This window comes from Diprion similis, chromosome 4, assembly GCF_021155765.1.
Source record: "Diprion similis isolate iyDipSimi1 chromosome 4, iyDipSimi1.1, whole genome shotgun sequence".
NCBI lineage: Eukaryota > Metazoa > Arthropoda > Insecta > Hymenoptera > Diprionidae > Diprion > Diprion similis.
Genome location: NC_060108.1, coordinates 17,846,771 through 17,869,374, shown reverse-complemented (window position 1 = coordinate 17,869,374; position 22,604 = coordinate 17,846,771). Strand labels below are relative to the sequence as shown.

The 22,604-nt window shown below is 38.4% G+C and overlaps 2 protein-coding genes and 1 non-coding gene across 4 annotated transcripts; 2 read left to right on the top strand and 1 right to left on the bottom strand.

Annotated features, from left to right (window-relative positions):
* Window positions 1-56: 56 nt before the first annotated feature.
* On the top strand, window positions 57-4,079 carry LOC124405974 (la protein homolog). The gene is made up of 7 exons (XM_046881248.1): window positions 57-448; window positions 678-1,031; window positions 1,710-1,852; window positions 2,050-2,134; window positions 2,243-2,503; window positions 2,714-2,855; window positions 3,201-4,079. The coding sequence occupies exons 1-7, from the start codon at window positions 290-292 to the stop codon at window positions 3,293-3,295; spliced, it is 1,239 nt and encodes a 412-aa protein (XP_046737204.1). The 5' UTR covers window positions 57-289; the 3' UTR covers window positions 3,296-4,079.
* LOC124406144 lies at window positions 3,036-3,117 on the top strand. The gene has a single exon (XR_006929177.1). It is a non-coding gene; the product is annotated as a small nucleolar RNA U6-53/MBII-28 (small nucleolar RNA).
* Window positions 3,905-21,395, bottom strand: LOC124405975 (tribbles homolog 2-like). Of its 2 annotated transcripts, XM_046881250.1 has the most exons (5): window positions 20,903-21,395; window positions 18,384-19,248; window positions 18,073-18,335; window positions 12,863-13,164; window positions 3,905-6,290 (listed from the first exon to the last, which is right to left on the bottom strand). In XM_046881250.1, exons 2-5 carry the CDS (start codon window positions 18,544-18,546, stop codon window positions 5,840-5,842), a joined length of 1,179 nt encoding a protein of 392 aa, XP_046737206.1. In that variant the 5' UTR covers window positions 18,547-19,248; window positions 20,903-21,395; the 3' UTR covers window positions 3,905-5,839. The 2 variants fall into 2 exon arrangements, with proteins under 2 accessions (XP_046737206.1, XP_046737205.1); XM_046881249.1 differs by having other exon boundaries at window positions 18,073-19,248.
* Window positions 21,396-22,604: the final 1,209 nt, after the last annotated feature.

Genomic DNA, 22,604 nt, shown 5'->3' with positions numbered 1-22,604 from the left:
TGCCTGGGCGCCACGTTTTTGTAATGATTTTGTTTGTTCCCATGTTCAGCCGTGGTTCAGCCGACGCTTACCAACGGTCGTTTCGGGCGTTAGCATACCCAAGCACACCGCTGAATCTCATTTCCGTTTTCTCTTTCGAAGCATTTACTACGTGCTCAGTGCACGTGTTTGTTACTGGTCATTGAAAATAAGTGGAGCGATATTTTACTGAAACTCGCGTCTTTTCGTATGAGCCAATTTGAAAAGTAAATCAATACAGAGAAATACACATTATTAAATCACGCATAAAATGGAGAACGGTAACGACGCGGCAAAAGCCGAAGAGCAGACCGACGCTGCCGTAAGTGAGGTTAAAGATGACCCGGCGAAGGATATTCCGACCGGCGAGCAGGAAACTGGCGATGAACCAACCCAAGAACTTTTGACCAAAGTCCGAAACCAGATTGAGGTGATACCATAACTTTCATTCTCGTATCAGTAAAATATCGAATTTGTCTTACGAAGCCATATCAACTGCCGCTGGCTTCAGTCTCACCTAACCGTTACCTATCCTTCACTAACCAAATCCAATCTGAATTGATGTTATTACAAGTGCTGATAATGGATTAAAGTTAGTCTTAGAGTAGGAATTTTTGTAATTGGACAATGCACCATTTTTGAATCCGAATAATTTTCAGTTCTACTTCGGCGACGTGAATATGCAGCGGGACAAATTCTTGATAGAACAGTCCAAGCTAGATGAGGGTTGGATTCCAATGTCAGTTCTGCTAAGGTTCAAAATGCTAGCGTCGATGACCACTGATCCTGAAACTATTATCAAGGCATTGACTAGCAGTGAACTAATGGAAATTTCCGAAGACAAAAAGAAGCTACGACGCTCTCCTACTCATCCTCTACCAGTTTTTGATGAAGCTTACCGAAAAGCTCAAGAGGAGCGAACTGCGTATGTCAAAGGCTTTCCTTTGAACGACACAAATATTGAGAAACTCAAAATATTTTTCCAACCTTATGGACCTGTGGAAAACATTGTGGTAAGAAACGAAATAACGAAATACTGTTGCCTGCTCTATTGCGAGTCATAAATATTATACAGATTTTTCATCCATTTATTTTGCTGTAACATGGGCTCTGGGGTTATAATCTACAAATTATTCAATTATAAAGTCTCTTGCAATACTACAAAGTTGAATATAACGATGTTTCACAAAAAAAATTGGATGAATTCTCATAAATACCAATAAATCAATGTACTCTAAACACCTGAGGAATCCATTGCACAAACTAGGTTATAACGCCTTGAAACCTAATGCCATTAAGTAAGACTTGTGCAGGAAGGGCCCCACAATTCGATTCTGGCATGCAAAATTTGCTCAAAATGTCACTAGAATAGAAGGTTAACTCCATGGATTACTTCAGCCGAATTTTGACAAATCTTTAACGCTAAAATCAATTCATGCTGACGCTATTTCGATTGTAATTTTGATTTGAATTTGTTGATTTTCCGATGCTTTGATATCTGCTTTGGCTTCCTTAGGATCCAATTAGTTTAATCAGTGTGTATTGATTCAATCCTCAGAGTCGACATTTTTTACTTCCGAAATCACTGAAAACGCAAGATTACAAATCAATTCTGAAACTTCTTAATCTTACTGTATCCTGGTATCTTTGATTTTTCATCTAACTGTTTTGTCGTACTATTATTATTGTAGATGCGCAAGTACCAGGACAAAGAGAAAAAACTCCAGTTCAAAGGTTCTATTTTCGTTCAATTCAAAACACTAGAACTTGCAAAAAGTTTTATGGAGAAGGAGTCCGTCAAATACGAAGATACTGAACTGATAAGAAAATGGTCGTGAGTATCTGCTGTTTCTTTCTCTTTTTTCTCAATTTTATAGGATGGGATGTTTTACTACTATTCCTAAAATGCAATCGTGTTCAGTTATAAGGGCATGGAAATCATTTTTTTATGGTTGTGAGCCAAATGACCTGATGTATCTTATCTTAAGAATGTAGTATTTGTCGATAATGTTACTTCTTCTTTTGATATAGATCCGACTACTATATAGAGAAAACTAAAGAAAAGGAAGAAAGAAGACAGAAAAAAGCAGAGAAGACTGGTAAAAAAGGAGACAAAGTTTGTATTTTTCTTTAATCATTTAATCTATCTAATCTCCGTAAATAAATGAATTTATCATGATTCCGTAAATGATATTCTACATTTCACATTGTAATTATGTCTTAGGAAGTTGATGAGGCCGAAGGAGAAGAAGACACAGAGGATGGAGAAAAAGAAAAAGTTGAAAAGGGATTGCCCAAGGGATCTGTGATACATTTGTCTGGTCTTTCCGAAGAAACGACTCGAGAAGATATCAAGGAACGTCTAGGAGCCCTAGAGGGGAAAGTTGCCTTTATCGACTTCAAGAAAGGTGATGTGGAGGGCTGGGCTCGACTGCAGGGTGATGAAGCAGCGATCCCAGTTTTCGAAAAGATGGAGAATGGGAAGGTCAGTGGTATATCCTTTCTGAACGTTCAAATGCACATGAGTTGCAGCGCGACAATCCGTGGTATGCGCTGCACTACTTTTAGCACGGCAGATACCGCAACTATACGAAGTATTCATGTCACACGAGTAATGTTTAGAAGTTTTTCTGACTTATCCAAAGTTTATAATTCGAAATATATTAACTGCTGAACATTGCTCTGTATGTTTTAGCTACTAATTTGCGGCAAAGAAGTAACTTGCAGGATTTTGGAAGGTGAAGAAGAGGATAAATACTTGGCAAAAGCTAAAGAAGAGATGGCAAATCTCCGACAGAAATATGACCAGAAAGGAAAACGTGGCGGCAGAAGAGGCGGTGAGCATATTTATTATTCTTTTTTTCCTAGAAAAAGTAGGGCCTTAGATGTTTACACTCACCGCCAATCATTCGTGTATTTCGCCAATAAATTTCAGTTGATAACATATTTCAATTAAGAAAAAGCAAGTCACCCTTCAGGCATTATAATTCATTACTTACTAATTGAAATTCGAGTAGTTTAAATGATGACTAGCCATGCTAATACTGAGGGATCTTCAGGATCTCGCTGAGTTGAAATTTTCTAAATGCACTGATGAAAACTACTATTTGAAGTGAAGATTTTTACCTTACTCGATTACGGGGACACGACTCAATAATTCGATTGGTATTTTTCATTCTCAGGACGAGGTGGATACAGAGGTGGACGCAAAAGGAGAAACAGCCCAAATAGAGATAAGCATCAGCCTCCAACAAAGAAAATCGCAGCGGCCGAGTAACCGACTCTTATACAACAGGCAAGTTAACAACCTGGTTCGAGAGGAGTCGTAAATCATATAAATACCTATATATATATGTTATAATATACTATATTACAACAATATAACATCATTGCCCTCCATAGTTCATTGGTGATGTAACATATTTTTTCAAATCTCAAGACACCTTCAAGTACTTTGAAGTCAAAAATATTATTAAAGACTGTGTTCATTTGAGTTTATTGTGGCGAATATGACAGCTCCGTTTGGCATACTGCTTCCTTCCTTTGTTTATTATGTATCGTTCCTAAAGTATTAGGATAATGTATTAATTTAACAGAATGTAATTAAAAGTTGGCTTATATTTCTTATACATGAGCTGCACTATTATTTATTACCGACCTACTTCTCTCACGACGCAATCCCGGTGAGGTTTGATCAGATGAGGATGGACAAATTTCACCATACGGTTGAACCAAGTACATGTACCTGGTTTCCAACATTAAAGTCTAGTATTTTAATTTCCCTCCGTGATCATTATTCATGGAAGTGCGTAACCCCCCCTTCCAGTAGGAATCATGGCGGAAATTGGAGATGCGAATTGAAATATTAAAAATTCTCTGCTGCCAGTTTACATTCAAAAGACTTTGTATTTGCTTGTATGTACAGGATTTGATAATTAGCCTACCTAATTATACGTAGAATTTATTCGATTGACGTATTATTTACATGATCGCGTTAGTATATATTCGCGTGTATATATTTATAATCTACATTTATATGTTTAGGAACACGCTTGGTGCAACTACCTGGCGAAAAAAGCAGTTACTTAAGAGATAGGGAAAAACAATGTGTAATATTCGGAACTTCAATACCAAATTATAAACGCATAGGTGAATATGCAGGTTTCTATTCATCGCGCCATTAGAATTTACGTCGGAGACTAAATGATATCAGCAAAATGTCGCAGGCACAAAAACTGACGACGAGAAGCAAAATTGCGACTTTTGAATAGCTCGACATGAATTTTAGAAAACATCTCTCGGAAGCGTAAGAAAGACTGCGATTTTCGCTTCGTAAAATTCACCCTGCTACAGAATTATTTAACTGCATTTACTCATGATGTAATATTAAAATTAACAATCACAATTACAATTCCCCACCTATGCTTTTATAATGAGTGATATATTTATTAGTATGTAGCATACATATACTATAGGCTGTCGGCAATTTCTTTAATTTCTGTAACCTATCAATTTGGTTTTCGGATAGTTCAGTTAAGAAAAACAATATGTAAATTCTGTAGACAATAGACATTGCGACACCCTGTATATGTGTGCGATCTTTTATAATATAAATTTCTTAACTCTGTTATCTTTCGGACAGCATGTAAAGTCCGCAGTAATATTTATGAGTTATGAGCGTGGAATTTACTAAAAAATAACTTCATTGTTTCATTTTTAACGTGCAACGAACTTCTGCGCATATGAGATGATGAACAAAAAATGCAATATTCAAAGGAAACTAGCACAAAGTGCCATAAGTGTATCAAAACAATACTCACGATGTTCATTTATGAATCTTATTGACCAAAAGAAATCAAAAACTATGAGATTTAACACATGTTCTACGTGCTTTAATAAACGTCTGTAAACGATTTAACGTTGCTGAGTTGAACAGAGCTGAAAATTGTCACAAATTACTCTTATGGAAAACAAGCATCATTTATGACGGCGAATGAATCCCTTATCAGATTTTTTCATTCGTAAACGCAACGTAACATACTTGTATACAAACTAATAAAATAAATAAGAATTCAATATTCCTAGCGCACTTTATAAAATCCACTCTCCATTATTTTCATAGTCTGACAACGTTCTTAAGACCTCCCACGTACTTCCAATATAAGAACAGTGCTCACATAACCCAGTCAAATGAAAAAAATTGCTACTCAATGGCCGAATTAGTTAGTAATAATTGAAGACGGAGGAGCATAATCACACAAAAAATTTTACATACGAACGTTGACATGGTTGCTAAATAAATGAGAATTCGAATCTATTCGTTTCATCGATTATCAGAGCATTTTCTAGTTATCTAAACATCGTGATTAGTAAAGAATTCAGCGCTAATAAGTCCTAGGAGGTCTTAGGGGATCTTAAATGATTATATTCTTTTCGCCATACCGTGTCAAAAAATATGGTTACCTTTGAAACGTTGTCAATGAGAGAACGTTAGCGCAATGATTTTTAATAATGAATAGTTTGTAAAAAAGGGGTCAAACTGCAACAATTTTTCAACTTGTAATCGAAATCATTTCATTGAGTTCAATGGAAGGCCTGCTTTCTTCGAAGATCACAATTTCTCAGAAAAAACCCAGATCTTAGTAAACAAATCAAATCGAAACGAAACAAACAAACCGAAATCGAAAAGTGCTAATATATATATATACACGTAGGAATACATGTATATATGTGCATTTGTTTTGTTTCAAGTTTACACACAAATTTAAAGAAAAATACGTTCGTCCGAAAGATCACACAGTGGAATATTCTTGCAGTATAATCAGTCTTGAGAGTAATTCGTTGCCGATTGCGGTACGAGCTGATCGTGGGGTGATCGTGCTGCCGGTTGAGGATAATTCAAAGGTCTTGATAGCCATGGGTGTCGGACAACATCTTCCCCATGCGGACGTTCTGAAGGTTCCTTCCTCAGCAGAGCCTTGACCAGACACCGAGCCCTCGGACTGAGCCCTTCAGGAACGGCGAATTGTCCTCGTGATATTTTAGCGAACAAAGAAGCATGCTCAGCGTCGTTAAACGGATACCGACCGACGAGCATTGTGTAGAGAAGAACCCCAAGCGACCAAATGTCAGCTGCTTTTCCGGAGTACGCACGTCCCGAGCGTAAAACTTCCGGTGCAACGTACGCCGGACATCCTCTCCGGTCAGCAAGTTTATCATTGTCGTCTTCGACGATCACAGCATCCTCCAAACTTTCCAAACGTAATTTCGTCCTGCAAATAAAAATAAAACGATTTTGAGTAACTTGTTCATAATTTGGTTTCTGATATTTCTTATGCAACTTTGAAGCATCGAAAATACGGCATGAAAAATACTTCGTCAATATTGCGTACGTCCTTTTAGGTTTTATAGTTATCATCGCAAGTAATCGTCGCTCCAGTGAACGAAATTACAGATTACGATATGAGGAAGTTGACACGAGGAAAAAAATTATCTTTCCCAATTTTAGAAAATATTTCGTCAACGATGTAATGTGTAACAGGGTTTCGTATGGCTGCAAGATAATTCTGACACCACTAACGAGTTAACCACAACTTACATTAATAAAAGATGCTGAAGTAATTTTTCAGTTCAAGATTATGTTAGTAATTCAACTAATTTGAACAGTTTCATAGTACATTTCCTAAAATTCTATGAAATTTCGTTACAATAATTGTCTTGAATCATCTTCTAACAGAAACACCGTAATATACTTCCTTCATAAATTCAGAGTATCAATCATTTTACAACTAATAATTAACTTCCTTATGTATTTCACTGTATATTCTGTTGTTTTGATTTTTATTCCATAAATTTATTACACGTGAAAGGACAAAAGAATGATGAAATTTCATTTAGATATTCAAAATCTTTTTCATCCGCAAGGTATCGATCGCAAATTATAAAGTAATCGAATAACTCAGTATTCAAGTTGCTGCATGCTTAAAGCAGTAAGAATTTTATTCTGTGTGAAAGAATGAAAAATAATATCCCGTACATATATAATATCTATGTACCTATGTTACGATATACAATTTTGTTTTCGAAGTGGCACAAACGGTATTCGTAGCGGTCGTTTCACTTCAAGTGTTGCCGTTGGTGTTACGACTGCCGCTGCTCGAGTTTCAAACAAGCTTGACATGGTACGAAATAGTTTAAAATAGATACAATTTGAGAATTGAATATAAAAAATGAAATTCTCTACCAGTCATCGTCTCTGAGTGATAAAGTATGGAATTGTAATTGAAACGTTATTTTCTGTACGACGTATTGGGATATGAAAAAAAAAATTTCCTCGGATCTCAAAACTTTTTTGTTCGTTACCTGACGTCGAATTAGTATAAAATTAATTTTTCGTTCTATAAATCCTCGAACGGAAAACAGTGTTGAAAAAAACAGCTGTTAGCTTTATAAATCATCCACATATACATAAATGTATGTATGTTGTACTACACCTTCACTGGCGTATTTCACCAACGTTGGTTTAAGAAACCCGTTACCAACTTGTGTGTGAGATACATGATTATTTAGCAAGAGCATCAATTGGGACATCGGCATAACATTCTGTTGGTAAATCGCTGCCGCGGTTGAGTACAGTATATGTATAGTATATGAATGAAGCAACTTGCGGGGTGTAACAGATCGAACGAAAGAGAGAAAGAGATGAAGAGTGACAGAGAGAAAGAGGAGAAAGAGGAGAAAGAGATCGCAGAAGCGTCGATCAACGGCACACAACGCGGAAGTTCGATATAACGCGCGTATCACAAAAAATGCGGATGTATAATAATATGTCTATAGGTAGGTAGTATTAATAAGCAAACACACTTGACCGGGGAGGACGGATTTTGATAAAGTTAAAAAATCACCAATCCGTAACATTACGGATGGTGTTAATTCAGCCGTAATTTGAACTCAAGTTTATACATTAATTATGCGACGATCTGGTTGTGAAAAAACTGTTTGATTGATTCTATCCGTGACTTATTGACCAACAGTAGCATATACGTATCTAAAACTAGACTTGTTAACAGAGGATTTCATACAGAATATATATAACACATATGTAGGTTACGTATTTTGTTGTCGTAAGAATATCGCTATAGCCGGCTTTACATATTTACATGTAGGTATATGAATCGAAATGTTTTCCGTTGCGATACTTTTTCGTTTCACATGGTTATCTTTCACCGCGCGTAAGTAAAGATGCATAATCTCGACTTTTTAGTCATTTCCGCATATGCAAGTGTGCGTACGTAATACATAGATACACACACACACACACACACACACACACACACACATGTATGTATATATATATGTATACTAATAACGGACTTGGGGAAAAAAATCGAAAAAATTCCGAGAAAGCTATAGAAAGTACGACAGGGTCGTCGGTTCATCAGTCGAATCAGTCAGGTAGTTAGTTAGTTAGTCAGTCAGTCAGTAAGTCAATGCCCTCTGCAGTAAGATCGTCAATGTTTCATCACCCGGTTTATAAAGTACCTACACACAGGCAGGTATAACGCAGGCTTGTATCGTTAACGATATTCATATTCGGTATTCATCTCGTCGGGTAACCGGGAGTTCTCGGTTTGTAAATATATATACGTACAAGACGGAACAACGATCCCAGAGAAATCTAGATATTTATGAATTCGAATTCCTCTTCTTTAAAGAAAATTTCTTACGTCAAACAATTATTGCATTCGCATAGCAATCGCGAGATAATGTTTGAAGAAAGAATGAAAACAAAAATGATAATAATAAAATTAAAGAACCGATAGGAAGCTTGACAACGCGGTGATTTTGGTTTAACCATCCGGGATGATTCATGACAATCGATTATTGCACACTTGTCACGACTGACATTATTGTAAGACAGACGAAAAATGTTCGTCGATCAAATCCCATAATAGTCGTAAATTTCGAAATAACGAATAAAGAGAACATAACAACGTTATACAGTGGAAATTATAAAACGATCGACACAATTTAGTTTCATAATTTTTTGATAATAAATCAATTCTAATTTCTTACGCTTACCTGGGATTTTTTCGATAGGGAAATTTGAAGAATTTGAAAGAAAAAAAATGTCAAGAGTTTGGGCGTATTGTTTTCGACAAAAGATTAGAATTGTCATAAAGAATGAATTAGCAATACGCGTATAACGAATCGTTATTTCGAGTTACTTACATTGTATAAATACGTTATACCTGTGTCGAAATACGTGGACAAGTATGAAAAACAGCGAAAAATGAATCACGCTGTAGATATAATATCCTGGCGAATACTATTATAAAAGCTGCTTTCTTCGCAAACTTTCACCGGTGCGCAGTATATACCGATGCCCGCGTATACTTATCGTCATCGTTTCGTCGTCGTCGTCGTCGTCGTCGTCGTCGTGACTGAGAGAGTTCAAGAACCTTAAGATACACATTGCGTTCCTTTTAATTCCCTGCATCCTATACCTAGACGCACATACAAAATACCTGCGGATATACATTAATTATATTACACATTATACCTACGTAACATAACGGCGATAAGCTGGGTTCTCGCGGATGTATTTATAACGTGTAATACGCCTACATGTAATGCGAAATTGCCGCAAAACTCCGCCGCACGTTTACTTAAATGTTTATAACAGAGATAATGCACCGGTGGGATGTAGCGAATTTCGAACTACCTGTAACCGGTCATACCTACTTGCACGAAGTGTAACATTAACGTCGGTCGACTGACCGGGATTGCGAAATAGTTGAAATTCGTTCAACGTTACAGTTCTATGCCAGCAACACTATAATACGATCCTCCTATAAATTAATGTACACATACACGATCCGTTGTACGTTGGCATTTATCACCGTATAACTATTTCTGCGGATATATTTATAACCAAGATAAGACACGATCGGTTGCCCGACGAGGTATTTCTTGCTTTCATCTTGCAGTATATTGAATACACATGACACCTTATTACAGCGAGATGTAATATCAAGATCGAGAACAAACGATTTCATATCTTAAACCGTATAGCTACAAATGTTTCCGTACTCTTCATCTAGTTATTTATACACCCGGCTAACGTCGTACAAATTGTCGAGCATGATTAAAGCGACGGATTAAAAACAATCTGGAGCTTTTTCATGTTATATATACGCTCCGAAGGGACATAAGAAAATCGCCACAATCTACGTCCACTCGAAATTTGCAGTCAAATTCAAGCCGAATTACTTCTTCAAAGTTTCAAGTAAGTATATTTTATTTATCGACACCGATTCCACTCCAAATGGATATACGCGGTACTATACTAGTATAGAAACGAAAAATCATTAGGGTGAATAGTTAATTTGTCACGCCGAAGGTGCGTGAACGATAAGTAGTCAAAGTTGTAAATGTAGCGTGTGTGTATCGCGTATGAGTGTGCAGCTAAAACGTAGAAATCATTATATACCTCGTCGTATAATCGGGGTCAAATAAATTATGCCCCCGATTCACCGTCCCGCGTGTATCATAATAACCAAATTTCTATACCGTGTCCTATTTACCCATTTAACTTGGGTATAGATAAAACGACGTAGAAGAAGATCCGGTGATACATGCTTCATTTGGCAGACCATCAATCTATGCATACACACACAGCAGGAACTGCGTGATTAGATTTAGGTGTGTAAGACGCTCAAACCACTTCCGTTATCGACATTCTTTCAATAATCCAAGTTCTCATTGCCTGCAGGCGGAAAACTTGAATTTCCTGCAAGCGCGTTGTGTCATAAGACTCACGAGAGACAATAGACTAATCGAAGAGATGTAAAAACTTCGGTTATGGCTATCGCGGCGCGGGTGATAAAATATTCCCCGAATGAACAATGCGACACGAGGAACGAACTTTGACCGATATTCGATTACAAGTACGCGAGCGAATGCGTGATTTCGAAGAAAAAGCAACTGAAGCAACTGCAACAACAAACAACAAGCATCGGTGTTAAAACGCGCTGCACCGCACGCGAGGATAAACGCGCGTCCGTCGCTTTAAGAGTTTCCTAATTATACGAGAGTTTCAAAACTCACCGACTTACGTCAGTCATAATACATAGTCGACAAACCAATATATGGATACGCCTGAATGCGTATACGGCGAGGCGTATGGGATGAATGCACGGTGTATATGTATGTATATATGTATACACTACATATGACACGCGTGCGCTTTTCAATACATATACTTGCGACATCTCGCACGACGAGAGATCACGTCGTCGGGCAAGGGGACGACAGACAAACGAAGTAACGTCACCGCAGCCTCGCCACACAATTTAAGCTTACAACGTAGGTACCTATATCGGAGTGTTACCGTAGGTATGTTGATAAGCCTATCGTGACTGGAAAATATACTGCATCGCGTTACGAAATTTGCCGAATTTTCGTCTTTTATGAAAATTGAATTGGAAAAAATCTATAAAAAGAATATCATTATTAAAAGGCTTTAAAATTAACGCGTGCAAGTAGTCAGGAAGGAAGGATTGTAATCACTTTGAATCCGTGTATAACGGAGTGTTCCAACTCTGATTCGAACCCGGACAAAGAACGTGACGAATCCGAGGTTCGCGTCTCGCGGTCAATCACCTGTAAATACTAACGTCCAGTTCCACATTTATTTACAAAATAAAAAACAAGCGTTTCGAGATTGATCTAAATAGAAAAAGAAACAGATAAGTAAATCAAGACGAAGGTTCTTGTGGTGTAAGTGATATTGGAAATATTACTTACACATATGCATGGGTAAAAATTGGAATAAACAGAAATGCGCGGGGGTAAAAAAAAAAGGGTATTTATAGAAACCTCTTCAACGTCCGGATGAAAAAGACAAAGAAATTTTATCGCCAAACGATGACGTGTAGTTTTTAAGTTCGCACAATATGAAATCACATGAAATCAACAAGTCTAATATAAACTAAACAGCAGAAATCGGTTGAAATCATTCCAAGTCATGAAATCATTGTTTGCCAAAACCGGCGGCACGCGAAAGAACCGGAACGACTGCGCAAGATGCGAATCGACAGAATAAGAAGATGAAGTAAATAAGAAAAAAAGAAACGATTACAAAAACACAAACTACTCAAAAGTTTGAAAATTCGCAAATTAAGATATACCTACGCGCACGTCGAGCGGTGCGAGGTGGTTGCAAAATCTGTCCACATTATTACATAAATGTAGAAGGGGGTAAGTAGTATATTCGCCTCTTTCGTTGGCGTTCCCTTGCAGGAGAACCGATATATACATTTACATATATATATATATATATATGTTACAATCCATCCATTAAACACGCATGCACACAAGTTTGTCGTCGTTTTACAGTGTGAGAACGGAATGCGAGCGAGTCTCTGGTGCAGTGGAAGCTGATTTGCCAACACCGTCAACGGCGGCGACGGCAGCAGCAGCAGCAGCAGCAGCAGCAGCAAGAGCTACAGATATAGTAGGTGGTAGGCAGGTAGGTATAGACTTGAAACGCCTCTGGCGCGCAGCGACGAAATGCACACACTGCAGCAGTGCAGACGTAGATCGATATATCGAGGTCCGAACGTTGCTGCATGCTTACAGTGCGGCACAATTGTACATACATACATATTGCGATTCGATACCGAGAGAAATATGAATCGACAAATGCCGATGGGTGACATTTTTTCATGCCGGATTCCCGAGAATCGATCTCACAAATTTGATGCCCCAGGGTGGTATACTTATGCATAGATAGATGTATAGGTAGTGGAGATGATTAAGTTTCACGCGTATGCGTCCGTACCTTGTTTCATCGGCGAATACGAATTTCCGTAATTTCAGGTCCCGTAAAACAACGCCGTTTTCATGACAGGTTGAAACGGCCTTGGCAGCCTGTCTGAAGAGTCGACGAGCTTCGGGCTCCCGCAGTCGTCTACGGGCTCTTACGTAGGCGTGAAGATCCCCGTGGTGTCCCTCCAGGAGAAGGTACCGTCGTCCACCAGGCGCGTCGACGACTCCAGCAACTCCACTCGCAGCCCCGGTTCCGTCGAGACGAAGATGCGCCTCGAGAAGGGCCTGACCTCCCTTGTCGCCGACGGTCAACGCCTGGAAGAAGACAAGAAACCGATTAACGACGATGCTTTATGAAGATGATGATGATGACGATGACGATTATGAGGAAATCGAATTTCAACTCGGTACAAAGATAACGCGTGTCATTGCGTTGTATCGATATATAATTTCATTTGTTCCCTTAAAAATTTCAAGATCGTACTGTGTGTTATAATCATGTTATCGTAACGTTCGTAGGTATTACCTAACACGGTGCATAACAGTAGTGGTTATTAATCGATTGTATAATGTACGGAAAACTTTTTATTTTCAATATATATTGCAACAACGCGCAAATCAGCCCCGTCAGCGTTTTACGGGTTACAAACTTGGCTGTATCCTTTCATATTTACTTGCAATACGGTATCTTTTTACGCTTTACGCACTCTTATCTGTGCAGTGAGAATTTTTCTCATTCTGCTTATGTAAGTGCTCGTATATTAACTAAATATCGAGAAAAAAACAATACAACCATTTCTATTTATAGCTTAAACAATTTTACGGTTAAAATTTTATCAATTGCGATACTTTTGTTTGACTATATATTGTATAAACCTTGGGTTCATTTATACATACTGAATTACTGTGCTATTAAACTTGACTCCATGCAAAACGTACGGTTATAAAAAAAATCCACGTTGTACGTTAATCATTGCACTGTGCTGAAATTTTTCATCCAAATATATATACGCACAGTTATATTTCATTGTGATTTATATACAATTCGTTATTTCCTTATCATGCGACCTTAAAATCCTCAGAGCATTCTTTGCTATGTATAGATATATCGAAAGTGCGTTTGCAGCCTTGTGCATTACGTGTTTTTCTTTTTTTACTTATTTTTTTTTACTTTTCCTCCAAAGTTTCATCCGTACGATTGCCTAGCGGAATTTTTAATATCCTGAATACCATCTTCATAATTCCTTTTTATTTTTTGAGCTCTCGGTAATCAATTCTCGTAATAGGAGCGTGATATTGTTATTAGGCCGGGTTCGAGACAAGGTGGGTAGATGGGCGAGTATGGTTTACATGCATGTATTTGATATACATGTATATGATCGAAGCGCGACTCTATACCATATCTTGCTGCAGCTTGGTCAATTCTTGCCCAATTGTTAACGAGCGTGCAGCAACCGTTGCCCGAAGGCGATGTAGAAAGAGGACTTTTATAAGATAATAGCCTATGCCTCACATACTCTGCTATGTACCCAGAGAGCTGTACCACACGTAAAATACGCAGCAGTATAAATCCGTACCAACGTGATGCAACACGTATGTACAACCTCGCACATAGTCTGTCACATATGTAAATACATAATGTATATTACATAATAATATATCAGGAATGAATGCAGAAACAAAATTGTAGGAGTGATGATGAAAAAAAAAAAAAAAATAAAGATCGAAATGGGGAAAAAATTTCAAAAATTTACAATTTCGTATAGGAAACAAGGTAGATACGTATACTGATAAAGAAAGCAGGAACTAGAAAATAGATCAGAATAGGAAGTCGCGTTCGGAGTTCAATTTATAATAAGCGTAACGGATGCAAACAATGAAACAGTACCTACATTCACGCGGTATGCATGTGTAACAACACTGATGTATGTACAAGGTGAGTCAAATACGTTTGACGGGAATTCGGGGATCGCAGTCGAGCAGATGACGACAGCCGGCAGAATAATGGTCACGTCATCGACCGCGTCATGAATCATTGTATGAATGTTATGGCGCTTTGTTTACTACAAGCCTTAAGCATACACGCACCTAGAACTGCAAGACCGTATACATATATATATATATATGTATATACAGTATACATTATACATGCATGCGATACGTAGCACGTTTTCTATCAAATTTCAACAAACAATTACGTGTACCGATATCGAGATAAACAAAATATATATATATATACACACACACCTGCGTACAGAGAATGAGTCTATATGTTGATTGCCGAATCCCCTCTTTCCTGAATTGTTTCAATGATTTCGAGTGATAAGAAAACAACAACAGAAAAATAAACCTTCAAAATTTTTCCCCTATCACACTATGTGTGTGTTACGCGTGAATGTGCGAACCAGAGGTAAAGAAACGTACGTAAATGACATTGAAATCATTTCTAATCACCGTGTTCGTTCGATCGATATACTCGATAAGAATTGCAGGCTATCAAATCGATAAATATTCTCAATATCGTTTCAGGTGATACGTTCTGACGGTCTAAAGCCAAATGTAATGAAAATAGATCAAAATCCATACAAACTATAGCTAGTGATAATGCGAATAGTATTAGTAATAATAATATTAGCAACATCATTAACAACCATGTAACAAAAATATCAACGGGCATAGAAATTGAAACGAATTATTCCAAATTTTTATTTCTACCCCTTCATTTATGATGCTAACAGCTGCAGGTTTTGCATGCATGTTTTCTTCTCACATCATTCATTTTGCACAACATATTATTGTTGCGTTGTGTTCCGACGAACGCACCATCGGGGTTACAAGAAAGTAGATATATAACTTGCATTGTGACTTAAGGGCACAAAGAATGGAAGAGAGAGAGAGAGAGAGAGAGACGTTCAGGCTATTCGGGCATATACATATATATGTATACACGGAGGAATTTAATTCGCGGAATGTGCCACTCCTGTCGGTTTCAGCAACGGGGTTTAATAATTGTTAGATCACCTAGTAACATGACGCTATATACCTATGTAGAGGCGATAAATACGTTGTGCAAATTGCGATATATATATATATATATACGTATATTATATACGTGTATATATATACACACATATACATATACGTATGTATGTCCTCATATGTAATATACACATCCAACAAAGGTGATGAAGAAACAAGAGCTGGCGACACACGCGCGTTATAATTGAAAATTTCATAACAACGAGATGATAAGTTGCAATCGCTGGTCGTATATGAGTAGGATAAGTACACAATATGTTATTTACATTTTTGTCAGTTTGATTTTTTTTTTCTTTGCTCTTTATTCCTCGTATCTTATTACCTCAAGATGTCATTTTTCAATCCCTCGTTTGGATTTGTATGAATAAATCTTATCTCTCAGAATTCAAAAATTAGGATTACACGCGTAGGTATGTACATGTGATCAATGTACAACAATTTTCGTAGAACAATACTCAATAATATGTGCACGATATATGTTACGCACTGCGCACATCGCATATATTACGTACCTTCGCATGTATACCTACATACTATACGTAATAACAATAACAATGATAACGATAATCGCAAAGAGATAGTCAGGCGTCGCACAATTATCAAGCAATAATAATAATAATTTGGCACGATTCAATTGATTGTGAGCGTAAAAAATTTCAAAAGACGAAAGTGGTTATCGCTCGCTTAGATCGGGAAAAATGGTGTCGTAGTACTTAAGTGAGTCGTCACAAGTTATAGGAGAACGCGGCGAAATAGCCTTCTTACGCTACACACGCATATAGACATATACAGATAAAGGCAATTAATGAGTCAAGTTCAACCCTGTTAGGAGGAAGGAAAACTGTTCTTCCATACCTAGCGGCATACTAAACGTAGATACGTATATACGTGTATATATAATAAGAGAAGCGGTAGGCGCATGCATGCCTTTCGCAGGTTTCTACACAGGTACACTAGCCGAGGAGAAAAACGACGAAAGAAAATTCATTCATTTTATTACACAGGATACGTTGATGTCATATATATTATAGTGTGGTGAGAATATATATGTATATTGTTCATGGAACCTTGACACAGAGATTTTAGTACTATTGCAAGTATCAATTCGAGCGTAAGTGCGGTAAACTACGAGTATTATCGTTCGTACGTACATATGTTAAAAATATATTTTTTATATTACACACGTACATCGCGATAATTAGAAAGATTCTTGTCGACGAGGTGTGATAAAAGCAAGAGACTCTTCGTTTCAATAATATATCGAATTTGGATAAATAGTTGGATTCGAGGGATTTTAATAATCTACGTAAACAAGTGTACACGCTTCTTGAAAAACAGATAATATATTATTCGTCGTGAATGATATTCGATTATTGGCTTCATCGGGTTTCTTGTTTTTAATTTTCGACGCAAGAAAAAGCGGTATTTTATTTTTCATGCGTCAAACTTCGCATTCAAATAAACGACGCTGCTATTTGAATATGGATTAAAAAAGTGTCGTGTTTTTATTTTTCACTCTAATTCAACGGCAATCGTCAGTTATGCCGAAACATTACAACAGTTTCGAGTTGTTTGCATTACAACGGAGTATATTCAGAGAATAAATCGCGTGCTTGACAGCAGTATTTTTCTCTTTCTTTATTACTGCAGGTGCAATTTCAAGGGATTGGAGCATCGACCTTATGTCGACGCGCGTTAAACTCTCGTGACATTTCGTTCGACTTCCTTTTCACGTCACATTCGTTTCACGGTGTCTGTCGCGCAATAACGAGCAATCAGAATTCAACCGACTAACACAAGCACATCCTGCAAAGCAGCGATACGGAGGATTGCGATAAAAGTCTCCTATCATAGTCGCGTTGCAATCTCTATTTTCTCTCTTTCTTTACATCTCGAAAGTCATTGTGACAATAAATTTTTTCACATCATAAAAATAATTTCTAAAAATACTCTTCAATTCACGTCCTGGCGAATAGAAAAAAAACAAAAAACAAAAAGGTAAAAACCGTTCACGATAACGATTGCAAATGTTGAATGAACTAACCTTCGACGAATAACCCGGGAGCAAAAGCCGCCGCAGGTTGTTAATAACAGGTATATACGTGTATACGTGTATACGTGTAGGTATAGGTATAGGTATATAAGGAGATACAAGGATCCGGCGAGTTGAGATCTCATACTGACCTTGGCAACGAGTTGCTGACCAGTTTTCACGTCGATGCATCGATACAGCGCGCTGCCCTCGGCAGGTCCGACGAGCAAGAACCTTTCCCCCAACAAAGTCGGTCCATGATTTGGCGTCGGGACGGATTCGCAGCTCGGAAAAGCCGCCGTTGAAACGTTACCGTTCGTCGTCTCTTCGTTCGTCGTTTTTTGCTGTAACTGTTGCTGATCGCCGTTGCCCCGCTGTTGGTGTTGCTGCTGCTGTTGTCGTTGCTGCTGCTGCTGTTGCTGCTGCTGCTGCAGTTGCAATTGCTGAGCATGATGATGATGCTGCTGCTGCTGCTGTTGCAGCAGTTGCTGTTGCTGCAGATGCTGGTGTTGCCGCCGTTGCTGACCGCCAACATCGTGTTGACTACCGTTCGAATTGACGAGAAATTTTCCATTATTCGTTCGCGTCACTTGTAAATGCAACGGATGCTGCCTAGCAACTCTCATATTCGTACTACGATACCGCACGCACCACTATTCCCCACCGATCGTTTGACTGTTTGTATTGTTTTTCAATGATTTTTATTGTTGTTATTATAAAACACCACCTGACTATTATATTACACGTTTCAAGTTATTTATTTTTTATTTTTATTTTTTTTTTTACCAAATATTGTCAAAACTATAACTATTAACGTTTTCGTTTAATATATACCGATTGATTGTTTTCACGCTTTATCTTTACCCGGCACAATTTTATATTGTAAAAAACTTTATTTGGTCACTTCATCAACATTTTTTACGTAGTAAGAAAAAAAAGTTTTCTTTCCTCCTAGTTTCACTTATAATATTACCTTCCGTTTTCTGCCTCACTAAAAATCGTGTTTAATCTTCGTCGAACTGCATTTATACTCATGCGTAAATGATAAGTTTTCTTTCCTGTTTTTTTAACTATTTTCAAATTACAATACTAATACACAACTACACGTATGTATCGACAATAATATCACGTTTTCATCTATTTGCATCGTTGTTTCTCAACTTGCTAATAGGTTTATATTAATCTTTTATATCCACTTGTTCTTCCTAATCACATTTGCATCATATTAGTCCTTGGTCACGGAGAGATCGGCTGCAAACGTCCACTCAATACAATCGGTGATCGGGACTACTCGTTTCGCGTGATCTCTTCGAGGTTTCGATTCTCAACTGTAACGAACAAAAGACAGTATAAAACATCAACGATTGTATTAAAAAACCAAGTATCATAATAACATTCAAATGTTTTATAAACCTGACAAATCTGCTCTCTGCTAATGAATGAAATGCGAAAATTCAATTTTCGTTATACGATGCGAGCCGAGTATAGATTGAGATTAATTGAAGGGAAAGATAATTAAAAAAACGAAAGTAAAAAAAAAAAAGTCAACGAGTTACAAAGTAGACCTTTAAATTTGGCAACTCTTATTTCGTATCAGTAGCTGCTTTTATTTTTTGTGTGTACATGATACATTAATACGCGCGCAACATTTGCGATATCCACATACGCGTACATGCATACACACACACACACACACATACGATACGTTTGCGCAAATCGGATTGCAACTTCGGTCGGGTTCGCGGAGTTGCGGAGGAGTTAGGTATGCACGCGTGTACCGTGGCCAAAGGAGGGGGGCATCCACACACGCGCACACACAATCAAACAATTGTAGCCTCCAGGGGCGTGGTAACAGGTCTGGGTGCCCGGTGGTAGGCGAGCGATCTGAACATAGGCGACAGACGCACGCAAGCGCGCGTATTTAAAGAATTAACTACGAGGATTGGCGGAGGTGGGAGGAGCCGCGGAAAATTGACTGACGTAAGTTGGTGTTGTAGCGCTGTTTCGATCGTCCAACAGACGGCGACGTGGGCCTGACGATATGAGAACGATGGAGGAGGAGGAGGAGGGGGGGGGGGGGGTTGATGAAAATAAGAAAAAAAGATAAGGAATAAACCTTGATGAAACAACGCAACGAAATTGCAAGAGCAGCGAGTAGGTGGACGGGCGTGAAACGCGGAGCATGGGATGACGAGAGAGGAACTTGGGTACACCCAGATATCCTTCGATAAGGTCAAAATGGCGGAGATCCGCCAAGAGCGGATCAAAATTGCGAACGATAGTTCTAATTGGATTGAAGAAGATTCTAATCGCGGCTGTAAAAGTAAAGAAATAGATAAAAAAAAATAAATAAATAAACAAGACCTAATCCCTCGTATGTTACTTTTCACTTTGTCCGGTTCACGGTGGCCGGAGGCTGCTGCACCGGGTAACCGAATGGGAACCTCTATCGATCCGACAACCACTCACACTCATACACGCCTACATTCACACGCACGCACGCACGCACACACAGGCACACGTATCTCTTCGTAGCGCTTACGTGTCAAACACGGTCGAACCGCGACTTGGTATAGCAATTACGAATACCCGAGGCCACCCACGATATTATTCGATTCAATTTAAATTCACTACCTATTGCCCAACGGAAATATTGCCGATCTAAGTTTGAGTAATCAGCCGGATGACGACGGTTAGGCTTTGAGCAAGAGAGAAGATGAGGAAAGAAGTTGAACCGGAGAGAGAAGGAGAAGAGCGTGGTGATGATGATACCGTAGTGATGATGATAATAAACGTTCAATAAGTCTGTTAATAACACTTTTTTTCTTTGTCAGGTCTCGTTAGTTTATCGTTATCAATATTCTTATTCTGTCGTTGCTTTATAATCCTTTCGACTAACTAGGCGCTGATTAGACCGACTGTATGGTAATATGATTACTGTGTATAACATATGCATATAATGACGCACACCTTGATTCGTACCTTTTAATTAGTTATCTTTAACTGTTATTTCGTAAAAATCGCCGTTAGTTCCTGAACGGGGGTACCACGTCCAAAATTGGTATGTTTTTCACCGTCACACAACAATAAATTAAACAGTAAGTAACAAATCTCCGGACGAACCGGTCGTACTTGTTACCAAAGATGCACGGGTGATGGATTTTTATTCTTGATCTTCCTTAGTTTCTTTAATTCCTTTTCGTGTCGTTTGCGTTTTTATTTTTCTTATTTATACTTTCACACGATCGATCGTTTCCTTGGTAATCTGATTATTTCGTATTTAGAAAAAAAGGAATAATCAAGCTGTCGTTCTTATGCGATGACTAAAATCCCGTGCCTGTTATTATGGACGGACCAACTTGTGGACCGGCCTCCGCTCAGAAACTACAGCAGCAACGGGTTGAAGAAATTCTGTTCAGGCACGCCATTTTCGTGCTTGTAACTCTACGACGTCGGAGCGTAGACTGAAATATTGAAAACGTTGGTGAATTAACTCGAGGACTCGACGCCCCGCTCTCCCCCCCCTCCTCATCCCGGACGATCAACATCGCCCTGAAGTACGTGCTGCTTGCGCACTGGTCGGACGCGCAGGTGATTCAAACGCGCCTGCGCGCCACGACGAACGCTTTATACGTGCCGGAACAGCCGTATCGCCCCGTTTTACCAAGGCGGGAAGTTAAAATACGACCGAGGCTTCGTCACTGCGCCGCGCCGGTTTTGCTTGCCTACCTGCCGCCCGCCTGCCGTTCATGGCCAACCGACACTATTTTTGCAACGATCTTTGCGATATTCTCCGTTCGCTCCGCCGCCGTTCCAGCGCCACCGACGATCTTTGTGGATGTGTGTTACTACCTACACGGTGGCCGAGAAGAGCGAGACGAAGATAAAAATAATGAAAATAAGCGAGGAATTCCTTCGTTCACGCTCGGCTCTCTGTCATGACGTTTTTTTTTTCTTTTCTTTTTGTTTTTCTTTAACGTAATATCGTTTGTGTGTTGATTTTCGTACACTTCCAACTCTTCCCCGCTCCTCGCTCATTTTATAATAATGCGGGACTATGACCTTAACCACTTTTTAACTTCATGGACGTCGATTTTTATGAAACTCAAGTACACCGTTTCGTGCTGCACGCTTGTCGAATCTTTATAGACACTGTTACGAACGAACGGTTATAAATAATCGAGCACGTTTTCGTATCGAATGTATATAATTCTTGATTTGTACGTGAAATGATGTTTTTTTCGTGTTTTTTTTTTTTATTTTTTAATTTATTTATTTTTGGTCTTATTTCGAACTAGAAAACGAATTTTCATTCGCAGAAGACGGAGGGAAAGAAAAACACTCCCGAAAGATAACTGCTTGGCTTAATAATAGCCGAGACAACAATGACGTGTGCTTGAGTTTTATGAAGATCGATGACCGTGAGGTTATATAAAATAAAAGCAGAATGATTGACGTGCGGAACTTACCGCGCACATACGCCTATTATGTGTATAAAACGTAAAATATCTAATTCAGATTTTAAATTCCCAAGCTTCGTACCTGCAGTGACGTAGTTTTTATCAAATTTATCCTCGTCCTTCCTCAGAGACAGCAGAGAGTCGATTAAGGGACACAAACGTCAAAGACATTGATATATAGACCGTATGACAATGAATTGCGCATTATTTCGTATTAATCTGTG

Coding starts and splice junctions, on each gene's coding strand:
- LOC124405974 (XM_046881248.1), top strand. CDS start 290: ATGGAGAACGGTAACGACGCGGCAAAAGCCGAAGAGCAGACCGACGCT. Junction 2,135..2,242: donor CTGGTAAAAAAGGAGACAAA/GTTTGTATTTTT, acceptor ATTATGTCTTAG/GAAGTTGATGAGGCCGAAGG. Junction 2,504..2,713: donor AAAAGATGGAGAATGGGAAG/GTCAGTGGTATA, acceptor TGTATGTTTTAG/CTACTAATTTGCGGCAAAGA.
- LOC124405975 (XM_046881249.1), bottom strand. CDS start 18,546: ATGAGAGTTGCTAGGCAGCATCCGTTGCATTTACAAGTGACGCGAACG. Junction 13,165..18,072: donor GTCAGCAACTCGTTGCCAAG/GTCAGTATGAGA, acceptor GTCTTCTTCCAG/GCGTTGACCGTCGGCGACAA. Junction 6,291..12,862: donor GTATTCGCCGATGAAACAAG/GTACGGACGCAT, acceptor TTTTATTTGCAG/GACGAAATTACGTTTGGAAA.